Source organism: Loxodonta africana, chromosome 5, assembly GCF_030014295.1.
Source record: "Loxodonta africana isolate mLoxAfr1 chromosome 5, mLoxAfr1.hap2, whole genome shotgun sequence".
In the NCBI taxonomy this organism is placed as follows: domain Eukaryota; kingdom Metazoa; phylum Chordata; class Mammalia; order Proboscidea; family Elephantidae; genus Loxodonta; species Loxodonta africana.
Window position 1 is genome coordinate 135,470,358 of NC_087346.1, and position 14,861 is coordinate 135,485,218.

General features: G+C 45.4%; 1 protein-coding gene across 1 annotated transcript in view; it reads left to right on the plus strand.

Annotated features, from left to right (window-relative positions):
• The window catches only part of LGI2 (leucine rich repeat LGI family member 2), a 39,197-nt gene extending 26,614 nt beyond the window's left edge, over positions 1-12,583 (plus strand). The window contains exon 7 of the mRNA XM_064286319.1: positions 10,984-12,583. Within this exon, the coding sequence (XP_064142389.1) occupies positions 10,984-11,801 (818 nt within the window). The 3' untranslated portion in view covers positions 11,802-12,583. The remainder of the gene's footprint in view (positions 1-10,983) is intronic.
• The last annotated feature ends 2,278 nt before the right edge of the window (positions 12,584-14,861 follow it).

A 14,861-nucleotide genomic window follows, 5' to 3' on the forward strand; every position in this document is an offset into this window, starting at 1 on the left:
CCATGTGTGTCAGAGCAGAACTGTGCTCCAGTAGGGTTTTCAGTGGCTGATTTTTTGGAAGCAGATTGCCAGGCTTTTCTTCTGAGGTGCCTCTGAGTAGACTTGAACTTCTAACCTTTTCGTTAGAAGTGCTTAACTGTTTGCACCACCCAGAGACTCCGTGCATGTGTGTACCCCTCCCCCTACACACACACACAGTTTTGTGGCTTGTGCTGCTGAATGCTACGGCATCTCCATCCTGAACTTAAGCACTAACCTTTTTAGACTTCCTGTTTGGAGCCCTGGTGACACAGTGCTTAAGAGCTACGGCTGCTAACCAAAAGGTCGGCAGTTGGAATCCATCAGCCGCTCCTTGGAAACCCTATGGGGCAGTTCTAGTCCGTTCTGTGGAGTTGCTATGAGTTGGAATTGACTTGACGGCAACGGGTTTGGTTTTTTGGTTTTTGTTTATTAACTCCCCTTTTCCTAGCTTTCCCCTGTCTTCAAGCCCATTGGGATGTCTCTGGATTCCCGTTGCTGTCATCCCACGTACTCTGTGTGCCCCACATCCTGATGTCACTCATGGATTCTGTGAACAAGCCTTTAACAGCATCTTGCAAGCTGTCCTTTGAAACACAGAGCAGCACAGGTGCACACCTCTTCCCAGCTGACCCCCAGAGAGTAGTTTAGGAATCCCATCACTGCCCAGGTATTCAGCCTGTTTTCATCCATCTTGTCCACAGGCTGCCATAACAAACCTGGTCAGATGCATTTCTAAATTCCCAATATTTTCTGACTACTAGATTTCCCTAATATACCCATCTAGCAATCTCTTAAAACCTAAGGTGAAGTTAGTTTGATATAACTAATTGTTTCCTTGTTGTTCTGCTTTGTTCATTTGTCCACCATCAAGTCAGCAGAAGCAAAGATCTAAAATAATGTGTTTCTTTTAGAAATGATTTCCGTGAAGCTAAAGTGTTACCATCCAGAACCCTCTGTATAGCGCAGTCCTGTAGAACATTCTGTGATGACGGAAATGTACGATTGTGTGCTGTCCAATATGGTAGCCACTGTGGTCACGTGTGGCTGTGGAGCACTTGACAAGTGGGTAGTGCAACTGCGGAACTGAATTCTTAACTTTATTACATTTTAATACGCTTAACTATCCATATGTGGCTAGTTGCTGTTGTATTGGACGGCACAAGATATGGAACATTTCCATCATCAGAAGATGTTCTCATGGACTTTGTAGCTCTATAACTTGTTCCTGGTGCCCCCTTCTCAGCTCCTGGTGATCACTGTTTTCTTTTATTAAGTAAATACAAAATAAGAATAAACAGATTCCTAATTCAGGCGTTGAGATGTGATTTAGCTAAGGCTCCTTTCAATGATGACTGGGATCCCAGTGCCCCTCTTCTTTGTGGTATGTATATATGTAACAAGTATTTGCCTTTTCAGCATTCTTCATATGTATAATCCAGTGACATTAAAAGCCAAAGCCGGTTGCTGTCAAGTTGATTCTGACTCATAGCGACCTTATAGGACAGAGTAGAGCTGCTCCATAGGGTTTCCAAGGAGTGGCTGGTGGGCTTGAACTGCTGACTTTTTGATTAGCAGCCTGAGCTCTTAATTGCTATGCCACCATGGCTCCTTAGTGACATTAGTTGTGTTTATCATGTTGTTCAACCATTATCATTATCCATTTCCAAAATTTTCCATCACCCTTAACAGAAGCTCACTGTCCCCTAAGCAGTAACTCCCCTTTTTCCCTCCCTTCAGCCTTTTTTTTTATTCAGCCTGCCCCCTGCCAAAAAACCAAACCAAACCTATCACCATTGAGTCAATACTGACTCCTAGTTACCCTACAGGATAACTAAATTGCCCCATAGGGTTTCCAAGGAGCTGCTGGTGGATTCGAACTGGCAACCTGTTGGTTAGCAGCCCTAGTTCTTAACCACTGCGCCACCAGGGCCCCTCAGCACTGGCCTAGGAGTCTCTGGATGGTGCAAACGCCAAAGTGCTCGACTACTTGCCAAAAGGTTGGTGGTTCAGACCTACCCAGAGGTGCCTAAGAAGGCAGGCCTGGTGATCTGCTTCTGAAAGGTCACAGCTCTGAAAATCCTATGGAGCACAGTACTACTATGCACACATGGGGCCGCCATGAGTTGGAATCGATGCAACGGCAACTAACAATAACATACTTGCCTATCCTAGGTATTTCATATAAATGGGATCATATAATATGTGTTCTTTTGTGATTGACTTATTTTGCTCAGCACAATGTTCTCAAGGTTTGTCCATGTTGTAGCATGTATCAGGACTTCATCTCTCTTGATGGCTGAGTAATTATTCCATTGTATGTGTGTACCACGTTTTGTTTATCCACTCATCTGTCGATGGGCATTTAGGCTGTTCCCACCTTTTGGCTACTGTGAATAGTGCTGCAGTGAACACTGGTGTTCACTGATCTGTTGGTGTTTCTGCTTTCATTTCTTTGGGGTATATACCTAGGAATGGAGCTGTCAGGATCCCAATATCTTAGTGCTACTAAAAACGAACTGTCTGCTTGGCTTTTTTTAAACAGTGGATAAAGGCAAAACAATCTTTTCAGAGGCTTCTCATTTCTCAAAGTAAAATCTGACAATGATGCTAACTTTATAAACAGTACCACAAAGGCCTGATTATCCCTCCAGGAGAGGATTTCCTTCAGCCGCTCCAGGTTGGGAGCCAGAGCAGCGTTTCACTGCAGCGAGCAGCACGTGACGGTAGAATATCAGGCCTGAGGGGCTCCTAGGAATCTCTCAGGCACGAAGTGGCTACGCATCAGGTACGGGACAGGAGGGGGGCACAGAGAGAGCTGTTCCCTGCCCGCCCCTCCAGGGGGAGAAGAGCTGCTAATGAGCCTAATCTCGTTGCCCTGAGCTCTCTGAGACACACATCTGGATGCTCCAAACATGCCATTTCAGATGAGCCAACGTTTTGCTGTCAGGCCATCTGGTCTCCTAGTGCTGAGCTCATATTCCTGGGAGCAACCGCTGGCTCGAAACGCAGATTCAGCCTAGAGGTGCCCAGGTGACCCTGACAGGGGAGGCTGAGGCCCCAGGGCCTTAAACCCAATGCACGCTGAAGAAAAAGGGAGGTGAGAGAGGGACTCTATATCCATGTATGCTTTTGCTTCCCTTTTTCTCCTGACTTGCGAGACAAAAAAAAAAAAAGTTTTTTTTTTTTTTTTTTGCAAGATAGATGAGGGTAAATAGGTGGCCTCTCTGCCTTCTCTCCTCCTTCCCATGGTAGGGGTGGGAACAGTGTGAAACTTTTGTCCTCAAAGCAGCCCCCTGAGGTGTTGCTATGGACTGTCTGCCCATCCGTAGAGGACAGAAGCCCCCTTTTCCAGAGAGAAGAAGCATACATGCTACAAAGAACGCGGGATATGGAGACTAGTGCACGCGGTTGTTCTCCGGGGTCTGCCAGGTACTAGGAGGTATCAGTAACCCCTGAGGCTTGGTTTAAAACCTCCTGCGGTTGAGTTGTTTCCGACTCATGGCGACCCCGTGTGTTACCGAGTAGAACTGTGCTCCATCAGGTTTTCTTGGCTGTAATCTTTAAGAAAACAGATCGCCAGGACTTTTTTCCGTGGCTCTGCTGGGTGGTTTTGAACTGCCAACCTTTTGGTTAGTAGCCAAGTGCTTAACCATCTGCACCTCCCAGGGACTTTAAGACTCAGTTTACTCATCTGTAAAATGGGGAGTAGGTATATCTCATGTGGATGTTGTGAGGATTTGATGAGTGCCAAGCACAGAGCAAGAACTTCTCAATGCAGCTTCCTCCTCATAACTTTTACAAATGAAGACACAGAGGCTCAGGCAGGGACCACTCCACTGTCAACTCAGAGGCAGCGCCTAGGATCTGTCATGTCACACTCACCGCCTCCACCTCTCCCGGTGCGCTTTAATAGGAGGGGGCAGTATGCCCTCCATCTACCCTTCTGACATACTGCAGCTGGTGGCCTCCCCAAGTTCATTAAGTCATTCATTCATTCACAAAGATTTCCTGAGTGCTTACTCTGAGCCAGGCACATTCTAGGTGCTGGAGATATTAAAAAAAAAAAAAAATAAACCAACAAACCTGTGGCTGTCGAGTTGATTCTGACTCATGGGAACCCCACATGTTACAGAGTAGAACTGCTCCACAGGGATTTCTTGGTTGTAATCTTTATGGAAGCAGATTACCAGGCCTTTCTCCCATGGCACTGCTGGGTCAGTTCAAACTGCCAACCTTTAGGTTAGCAGGCGACCACAAACCATTTGTGCCACTCAGGGACCTGCTGGAGATACAGCTGTGAGCAAAACATAAAAACCTCTGCCCTCAAACAGCTTACATTATAGTGGGAGAGAGAGATGGTAAAAAAGACAAACATAAAATACGCAACGCTTTGGATAGCAATGTGCTGAGGAGGAAAAAGAAGGTAAGGAAGAGAGATTGGGAATGCTAGAGATGGAAGGATTGAAATTTTAGAGTGTCCAGTAGAGGCCTCGTCAAGAAGGTGTTATTTGAATATGGTATTTGGGAAATGAGGGATCGAGCCATGCAGATAGCTGGGGAAGAACATTCTAGGCTGAGGGAACAGCCAGTGCAAAAGCCCAGAGGCAGGAAGGCATCTGGCCTATTTGAGAATTATGCAGGAAACAAGAAGAGGTATAGGAGATGAGGCCAGAGAAGTAAGAAGGGCTGATCATGTAGGGCCTTGGAGGTCCCAGGAGGACATGGACTTTTTGCTGTAACTGCTCTTCAAAGCCCTGGTGGATTCAGTGCCCAGGTCCCCAGGGCTGCACAGGGGGAAGCGGGGGCCTGGCAGAGAGCGCTGGGCAGGTCCAGTTGCTGAGTTGAGAGGAAGGAGCCTGTGGAAGGGAGAGAGCAAAGGCATAAGTAGAGCGACTAGATAAGAGGCTATTGCAAAAGGCCTAGAGATCTGCTTCTGTAAGAGATTTGTTGTTGTTAGGTGCCATCAAGTCACTTTCAACTCATAGTGAGCACATGTACAACAGAACAAAACACTGCTCAGTCCTCCACCATCCTCACCATCATTGCTGTGTTTGAGCCCGCTGTTGGAACCACTGTGTCAGTCCATCTGCTTGAGGGTCTTCCTCTTTTCACTGACCCTCTACTTTACCAAGCATGGACATACTTCTCCAGGGACTGGTCCCTCCTGATGTGTTCAATGTATGTGAGACAAAGTCTCACCATCTTGCATCTAAGGAGCATTCTGGCTGTAATTCTTCCAAGACAGATTTGTTCATTCTTTTGGTGGTCCATGGTATATTCAGTATTCTTTGCCAACACTCTAACTCAAAGACATCAATTCTTCTTGGGTCTTATTCATTGTCCAGCTTTCGCGTGCATATGAGGTGCTTGAAAATACCATGGCTTGGGTCAGGTGCACCTTAGTCCTCAAAGTGACATCTTTGCTTTTTAACACATTAAAGAGGTATTTTGCAGTAGATCTGCCATACAGTATGTTGTTTCTGTAAGAGATTACAGCCAAGAAACCCTATGGAGTGCAGTTGTACTCTGTAATACATGGGGGCACCAAGAGATGGAATCAACTTTACAGAACAAGACAACACCAGCAAGAGGCTGTGGCCTTGGGTTTCTGTTTATTGTGATGGGAAGTTTGGCAGCAGATATTGGTGGTAGTTGAACAACATGGTTGATGTAATTGGTGTCGCTAAATTGTATGGGTAAAAATGTCGAATTGACAAATGTTGTGTTATATATATTTTTACAACAATGATAACAACAAAGAGGCAATTGCAGTAATCCAGGCAAGCCATGATGGCTTGGATTGGATGCAGGCAGTGGAAGTGGTGGGTGGGTTGGTGAGATCAGAGTGGTTGTGGCCAAAAGCAGAGCCAGGGTCAGACCTTGCTTGTCTCCGTGGGCTCCTCAGCCCTTCAGTCTTGAAGTCTGACTCTTCTGAAAGATAGCTCACCCTGATACGAAGCACACTTGAATCCTTTTCTCACAGCCAAGCCCAAGAAATGAGATGCAGTAGTGTAGTAGTTAAGGTAATGAGCTTTGACATGAGACTTGTTTAGAAAATCCTGGCACCAGCTCTTTCTAGCTGGTGACCTTGGTCAGGTTATTTCATTTCCATGAGGGATCTTTCATCTGTAAAATGGAAATTCCATGAATTCCCACTTCATCTGTAAAATGGCATCGCCATAGCATTGACATCTTGGGGTGACTGTACGGATTTGACAGGGGTGATAGGGGACACTGAGGTTTAGGGGTAGAATTCTCGCCTTTCATGCAGGAGACCCAGGTCAGATTCCTGGCCAGTGTGCCTCGTGGGCAGCCAGCACCTGTCTGTCAGTGGGGGCTTGCATGTTGCTGGGATACTGAACAAATTTCAGTGGAGCTTCTAGACTAAGACAGGTTAGGAAGAAAGGCCTAGCAGTCTACTTCTGAAAATCATTCACTGAAAACCATATGGACCACAAACGTCTGATCCACACAACTGATTATGGGGATGGTGTAGAACTGGTGATGTTGATCAAGTTATTTCATTTCCATGAGCCTCTTTCATCTGTAAAATGGGAATTCTGTGCATTTTCCAGTCTGACATAGGACCGGGCAGGGTTTTGTTCTGTTGTGAATGTGCTTGCCCTTGAGTTGGGGTCAATTGAACGGTAGCCAGCAACAACAACAGTGGGTGTATAACACTTAGCACAGTGTCTGGCACAGAGGAAATCCTCAGTAAGTGTTAACTTTATCAATTGGGTTGTCACATGTTTATCAGTAGGTTATCACAGACCCTAATTCTTTGGCTTCAATCAAAATCCCTCTGTAATTTCCATAATGGCATCAGGTACCAGCAGGTCACGGCCTGAGGGAGGCGGAGTCAGGGTGGTTACAGAAGCAGGTGGATTGCTCAATGGCGGAAGGAGTGTGGCCATCTCTTGACAGCCGGGACTTTAGCCTAGTGTGAAGGAAGGCACGAGCACACGTGTGTGCTGAGCAGATGACAAATGGATAAGCAAAGGGGAATGGCTCCTGGAACCTCTTGCCTTGAACAAGAATGAGGTTAACAAGGGCTGTTCTTCCCACACTGGATCATGCAAGCCTCATTTGTCATCTTGGCTAGCCACAAGGTCATCTTGGAGTTAGCAAGGACTGGGCAGGATTTTTCTCAATACATGCCTGCTAAGACTGGGGCTCCTGCTTCCTTCTTTGCAGAGGGGCACCTGCTTCCTTCTTGGTAACGCTGTTGGCTGAGGCACATGAGGGGCAGCTCCAGCTATCCATTGTCTTCAGGGAGAGAGAGAAGCCCATGGTGATGCTCACCTCATTCCTTCTCCTATTCGTCTCTATATCTCCTCTCTGATCTCTTGTTTTTGGTTTATTTTGGTTGTCTTTTGATTTTTGCATACTCAATATGTTCCAACCTGTAATCTCTCTTTTACATCAACAAACAAACAAAAAAACCCAGAAGATGCTCCTGGCAACTCTGTACGCTAAAAGTGTTTACCTGGGCAGGGCACACCTCCAAGAAAGGAATCCTTGCTCTGTGGGAGAAGGACCTGGTGACCTGCTTCTGCAAGAAAATTACACCCAAGAAAACCCTGTAGGGCAGTTCCACATGTCACATGGGGTCACTTTGAGTTGAAAGTCTGCTTGACAGCACCTAACACCAGCAACAACAGGGTAGAAACTGGTGCACCTTTTGAAGAGCAATTGAGTAATTTAAACCCAAAGGCTTACAAACATGTAGAACACTTATCTTGGCAATTCCTGCGTTTAAGAACACCACCCAATGACTTTCAAAAAGATTCCTCTACAAGTAAACATGTTCCTTACAATAATGAAAAACCCAGAATAACCACAACGTACAACAATAGGGGATTAGTTAAACAAAATATGGCACATCCATGCAATGGAATACTGCGTAGTATTAAAAAATCAAGTTGAAGGAGATGCAGTGACGTGGGAAGATGTTCACAGCGTAGTGCTAAAGTGAAAAAGTAGGTTATACAAAGCATATGTATAGTATCAGCCCCAATTTGTTTGTTTAATATACATTTGAATATGTACATAGATTAAGAAATGTATCAAGATATTAACAGTGTTATTTAAGCGATGGCAGCGCAAGTGATTTTTATTTTCCTCTTTGTGTTTTTTGGTACTTTGGCAGCGGAGTGGAGACTGGAGCCAGTAGGTGGTGTTTGAATCCCAGGCTACACCACATGCTAGCTGTGTGACTTTGTACAAGTTACTTAACCTCTCTGTGCCTCAATTTTGCTCTGTTTAAAATGGAGATGATGATGATGTTAATAGTACCTGCCTCATAGGGTTGTCGTAAGGACTCAATGAGTAAATACATGTAAAGTGCTTACAGCAGTGCCTGGTCATAGTAAATGCTTTATAAGTATTTCTGACTTATTTATATTTACAACAATAAGAAAGGATGTGATTGCAGTAATCCAGGCAAGCGGTAATGGCTTAGACTATTGTTATTTTCAAAATTTGCTTTAGTGAACATTTAAAGCTTTTATACTCAGAAATGATAAAAGTCAATAATTTGTTTTAAATAAAGGAAAGGGACCAGGCTCTTGTAAGAAGGGCTGTTGTTGTTGTGAGGTGCCATCCAGTCACTTCTGACTCATAGCGACCCTATGTACAACAGAAAAAAACACCGCCTGGTCCTGCACCATCCTCACACTCACTGCTACGTTTGAGCCCATTGTTGCAGCCACTGTGTCAGTCCATCTTGTTGAGGGTCTTCGTCTTTTTCACTGATCCTTTACTTTACCAAGCATGGTGTCCTTCTCCAGGGACCGGTCCCTCCTGAAAACATGTCCAAAGTATGTGAGATGAAGTCTCGCCATCCTTGCTTCTAAGGAGCATTCGGGCTGTGCTTCTTCGAAGACAGATTTGTTTGTTCTTTTGGCAGTCCATGGTATATTCAGTATTCTTCGCCAATACGATCATTCAGATGTGTCAGTTCTTCGGTCTTCCTTATTCCTTGCTCAACTTCCACATGCATATGAGGCGATTGAAAACACCATGGCTTGGGTCAGGTGCACCTTAGTCCTCACAGTGACATCTTTGCTTTTTAACGCTTCAAAGAGATCTTTTGCAGTAGACTTGCCCAATGCAATGCATTGTTTGATTTCTTGACTGGTGCTTCAATGGACATTGATAGTGGAGCCAAGTGAAATGAAATCTTGACAACTTCAATATTTTTTTCTGTTGATCATGATGTTAGGCACCGTCAAGTAGATTTATGACTCATAGCAACCCCATGTGACGGTGTAGAACTGCTCCATAGGGTTTCCTAGGCTATAATCTTTATGGGAGCAGATTGCCAGGTCTTTTCTCCCGTGGAGCCACTGAGTAGGTTCGAACTGCCAATCTTTTGGTTAACAGCCAAGTGCTTAACCATTGTGCAACCAGGGCTTTCTGTAAGAAGGGCAGAGCATTGAAACAGAAAAATAAATACCACCCTAAAAATCACCCACAATCTGCTCTCAAAGTTAATACTAAGGACAGAAATTGGGTCATTTTCCTTTTAATTTACAGACCAAATTCACTTTGGTCTAAATTGCCTAGATGATAATAGGAAAGAACTAACTTATAATCAAATGATCTAGAATGAGGGTCAATAGTCTTTTAGATGTGGGTGGCTCTGTTGCTTGCTGGTTGGTCTTCTGGAATGGGAAAGACTTGGGGTGGGGATGGGGGTCTGGGTGAAGCATGGGAGAGGATGGCAGGAGGTGACCCAGAGAGGAGAGTCACCACTGAACATGTGCCCCTTTGCCCACAGAGCCCTAGCTTTGTGATGCTTGAGCTAAATCATTCAGATCACTGCTCATCTGCAAGTCTTGGTGCAGCATCTGTTGTGGGCAAGCACTAAAGGGGCAAGGTCATGTGGTTATCAAGTTAACTGCCTCAGTTCGCCAAGGATAATTAAAAAAACTCAAACCCATTGCATCGAGTCAGTTCCCCATAGAGTTTCCAAGACTAATCTTTATGGAAGCAGATTGTCACATCTTTCTCCTAAGGAGCAGCTGTTGGGTTCGATCTGCCAATCTTTGGATTAGCAGTTGAGTGCTTAACCAGTGTGCCACCAGGGCTCCTTTCCAATGATGACAGCTACTAATTATTGACCATTTACTATGGGGCAGCATGCTGCACTAAACACTTACCGTAATGATCTCATCTAGTCCTTACAGTCAGCCCAAGAGATCAGCTGAGGTAGCCTCATCCATCTCATCATATAGATGAGGAACTGGGAGTGGGGTTAACTGGCCCAGGGTCAGAAAGCTTCTAAGGCATAGGGCTGGGTTTCGAATGCTAGGCCATATGGTCTAGAGTCATAAAGTTTAACACTATTCGGCCTCATTCTGTTGTATGTAACAGAACGAAATATCGCCTAGTCCTGCACCATTTTCATGATCACTGGTATGTTTGGGCCCATTGTTATGGCTGTCCATCTCATTCAGGGTTTCCCTGGTTTTTGCAGCCCTCTGCTTTACCAAACATGATGTCCTTCTTCAGCAGTCATTCCTTCCTGATGATGCATCCATAGTACACTAGTCTAAGTCTTGGACAATATTCTGTGATCTATAGGGTTTTCATTGGTTAATTTTCAGAAGTAGATCTATAGGCCTTTCTTCCTAGTCTGTCTTAGTCTGGAAGCTCTATTGAAAAACGTGTCCACCATAGGTGACCTGCTGTTATTTGAAATACCGGTGGTATAGCTTCCAGCATCACAGCAACATTCACACCACCACAGTGTGACAAAATGACAGACGGGTGGTGGAATTCAGTATGACCTTAACTAATAATAGCTGAAAAGACTCTATTTCCAAATAAGGTCCCATTCCAAGTTTCCAGTTGGATGTAAATTTGGGAGGGGCGGGGTACAGTGACCCAGTGCAGTGACCATCTCTTACCTCTTTACCTGTGGCTGCACTAATCCCCTCCCTCTCTTTTGGAGAACAGGTCAGTCCATTGTGGGCTGCAAGGCTATCCTCATCGATGACCAGGTCTTCGTGGTGGTGGCCCAGCTCTTCGGTGGCTCTCACATTTACAAGTATGACGAGAGCTGGACCAAGTTTGTCAAATTCCAAGACATAGAAGTGTCTCGAATTTCCAAGCCCAATGACATCGAGCTGTTTCAGATTGACGACGAGAAGTTCTTTGTCATCGCAGACAGCTCCAAAGCTGGCCTGTCGACCGTTTACAAATGGAACAGTAAGGGATTCTACTCGTACCAGTCTCTGCACGAGTGGTTCAGGGACACGGATGCAGAGTTTGTTGATATTGACGGGAAATCTCACCTGATCTTGTCCAGCCGCTCCCAGGTCCCCATCATCCTCCAGTGGAATAAAAGCTCTAAGAAGTTTGTCCCCCACAGCGATATCCCTAATATGGAGGACGTGCTGGCCGTGAAGAGCTTCAGGATGCAGAGCAGCCTCTACCTGTCCCTCACGCGCTTCATTGGGGACTCCAGGGTCATGAGGTGGAATAATAAGCAGTTTGTGGAGGTCCAGGCTCTGCCATCCCGGGGGGCCATGACCCTGCAGCCCTTTTCCTTTAAAGATAATCACTACCTGGCCCTGGGGAGTGACTACACGTTCTCCCAGATATACCAGTGGGATAAAGAGAAGCAGCTTTTTGTAAAGTTTAAGGAGATCTATGTACAGGCTCCGCGTTCCTTCACAGCTGTCTCCACTGACAGGAGAGATTTCTTTTTCGCCTCCAGTTTCAAAGGAAAAACAAAGATTTTTGAACATATCATTGTTGACTTAAGTTTGTGAAGGTGGGATTGGTGAATTTCAAAGACAAGTAGCATTAATTAGCTCTTGAGAGAGAGAAGACCAAGGGATGGGGTAGGGGGCAGAAAGCCATGTTCAGAACTTGCAAGTTAAAAATGTCTGGGGGGAAATAGGTAGAAGTTTTCAAACTTTTAGAACTCACATTTTAATCAGGGATTGCATTTATTGGCTAACTGCATGACATGTCCATTTTACCATTTAAAACACATCTTAAAGCCTGTAATTATTGAGAAAAAGAGTTCAGCATTAGCTCTTACCATCTAGGAAGGTAATGTTCTTTTTTTTTTTTTTTTCTCTCTCGCTCTTTTTAATGAGGAAGGAGAAAATTGGATAAGCTGGGACAACTCTTCTAATGAAATCGAAACAAACAAACAAACCAAAAAAAAAAAAAACAAAACACCCAGCGTTGGGCCCTTGTCATTCCATTTTAGCAATCTTTTTGCTAAGAACCCTTAAAGCCAAAGTCAGCGGAGAAGATTTGCTGATGATTAGTTTAAAATCTTATAACACTCAGCGATGCTATTTTGAGCCATCCCGGTTTCCTGAAAGGAATACCCGGCCTTCCTGAATCCTCCTTAATAGCAAAGGCTTGACTATTTCATTGACTCATGTGGATACTCGTCCTGGGTGGGTTCACAGCTTAGTATTTGAAATTTCTCCCTCTGCCACAAAGACAATGATCTGGTGACATGTACAACATGGGCTGTAGGCTCTGGAGTGTGGCAAAGGAGCTTTTCCCTCTCGTGGTTCAGAGCCCACCCCCATGGTGGCCCAGAGCAATAATGCTCCTTCAGTGGTCCCCCGCACCACCTCTGCTTCTCTTAACCTGCTGTTTGAGTTTGTGGGTAACCCAGCAGCCAGGCCAAAGACTGAATGGTGCTTCTTTTCCCTTCCTTTTGAGAGGTGGAACAGGAATTTCCAGTTGATGAGCATTGGGTTGGATTTTTGACGTGAGATGTTATGGTATCAAACGGGGACTTTGTACAGGTCTCGAATTGGTTTGACTCCTAGAGGTGGCCCTTTGATTTATACATGGCTTTGCTCTCAAGGGGTTTTTTTTTTTTTTTTTGCTCTCTGGACAGTTTAACATTTCAAGTCATTGTGTACCAACCTACCTACCTGCCCTCCTGCCTACCAGCTTACCCATATAACTGTCCTGCTTGGTCTATTTACTGATACTGCTGCTGCCAAGGCAGCTCTACCGATGGTGCTGCAGATACCAAACCGCAGAACCTGGGATACTCATTACAGTGCTCCTTCTCTCTCAGTATTTTAGCAAAGGGAAACTCTCAGGGCCCATCCACTCTCACCGGGTCATGTGCTGACAGTGCTGTCACCCTGAATAGGCTGGGGGTTTTAGGCTGGTTAAGAAGGGACCAGACTTGGATCCAGACACGCTGAGTCCCACAGACCAGCTCTGCACTCTGGGGACCAAGGTAGCCTATCTCAAAATGGACTTCGCTGGTGCAGATGATTGGGAAGGTCAGGGGGTCTGGTTTTGTGCAGGGCTCTTGGGGGGATGCTCTGTCTGTCCAGCTGGTTCTCTGCAAAGCGTATCAAGAGAACATTTTTAGAAGGAGCTCGAAAAGAGTTAACCCAACAACCTCGCTGGTAGCCCTGAAAGTAGCACAATCATATTGTACTGTATTATTATTTTTGTACCATTGTTGGCCAAGTCACAAGCAGGGAGAAGTTCTGCCACAAATAAGAATGTGTTTGTTGTTTCCTGATGTTAAACATCGCCGACCTAGACAATAAACAGCACTTAGGAGAACGATGCACTGATGTTACAGTGTTTGGGGTGCTTCCCAGGACTGCAGGCTGAGAGCTTCCAGCGCAGGAAACCAGGGGTTTTAATGAGCCAACTCACCCACCCATAGTAGTGTTACTGCTCAAAACTTTCAACGAAGCACTGAGGGAACAGAAGAAACGTGGTTTGTTTTAGTTTTTTGAGCACAGGTCACTCCTTCTTCAGTGTTCCTTTGCTGCCTTGGTTTGTTTGAATGGGCTACAAATGCCCACATTCCCGCACAGGAGCTGAAAGTGGGACAGCTTCTGCTATTCTCTGGCTGTGAGGACAGGCGAGCAATTTTTCCCGGAGCATGGAACCCCTCAGACAAGCCTGGGCGGAAAAACTGGCCCTTGGCAAACGCTGTAGGAGACATTTAGAGAGTTCCAGCCCTTGTGCCAGGTTGAGATAATGTTCCCGATTTCAGCCATTTGTTGAGAGGTGACTGGGGCACCGTTTCACGTAAAGGCAGCACTGTCCCACCTTCCGAGAGCGAAGGTGGGGACTACATGTCTGAACTCGCTTCTGTGATACTCGTTGCCTGTAGAATCTGGAAACCTAAGAAGCATAGGGTGCTGGGCTTGCGATGAAGGGTTTTGTTGAGTCCAGTGGGTAAGAGGAAGTGCTGAATCATGGGATAGGGAAGAGGGTGGGAGAGTAAGTAATCCATTCAGTTGCAATCCAAGTTTTCTTTTTTTTAAAAAAAAAAAATATATACACGAGTAGGATTTGCAAACTACAGAGTCTCTGTGCTGTGGGAGGAGATATTTGTTCTGGCCAGCTTACTAAAGGAGCAGAGATGTTCTTGGCACGAGGTGGCAGATGGTTTGCTTTGTTAATCTCGCCGCTCCATCTCAAGAATCCCTGAAGTTTGAAACCGTTGTCTGCAAGATGCTTGCTTCCAGTAATAATGTAAAACAAACAAACAACCACCACACAGAAACCAAAGAGAAATATTTAGGACAATCCCCCATGGAGATCAGCTTTGCCAGGGGGCTGCTCTTGCTTCTCCATTCCTTCCCATCACCCTTCAGGGATCGTCTTCTCTGCTTGTTTCTCCTCTTTATAATCTGTGTGGGTAGACCCCCAGATGGAATCCCTCCACACAGCCATGTGGCAGAGCCACACTGCCTTCAAGCGAGGACTTGACCTCAGACTCCACAGGGTTGGGAATAGATTTTTATGAAAACTCTGAAAACAGCCGTGAGATCTGAACAGTGCTGTGTTCTTGGTCAGTGGATAATAAGTTCACC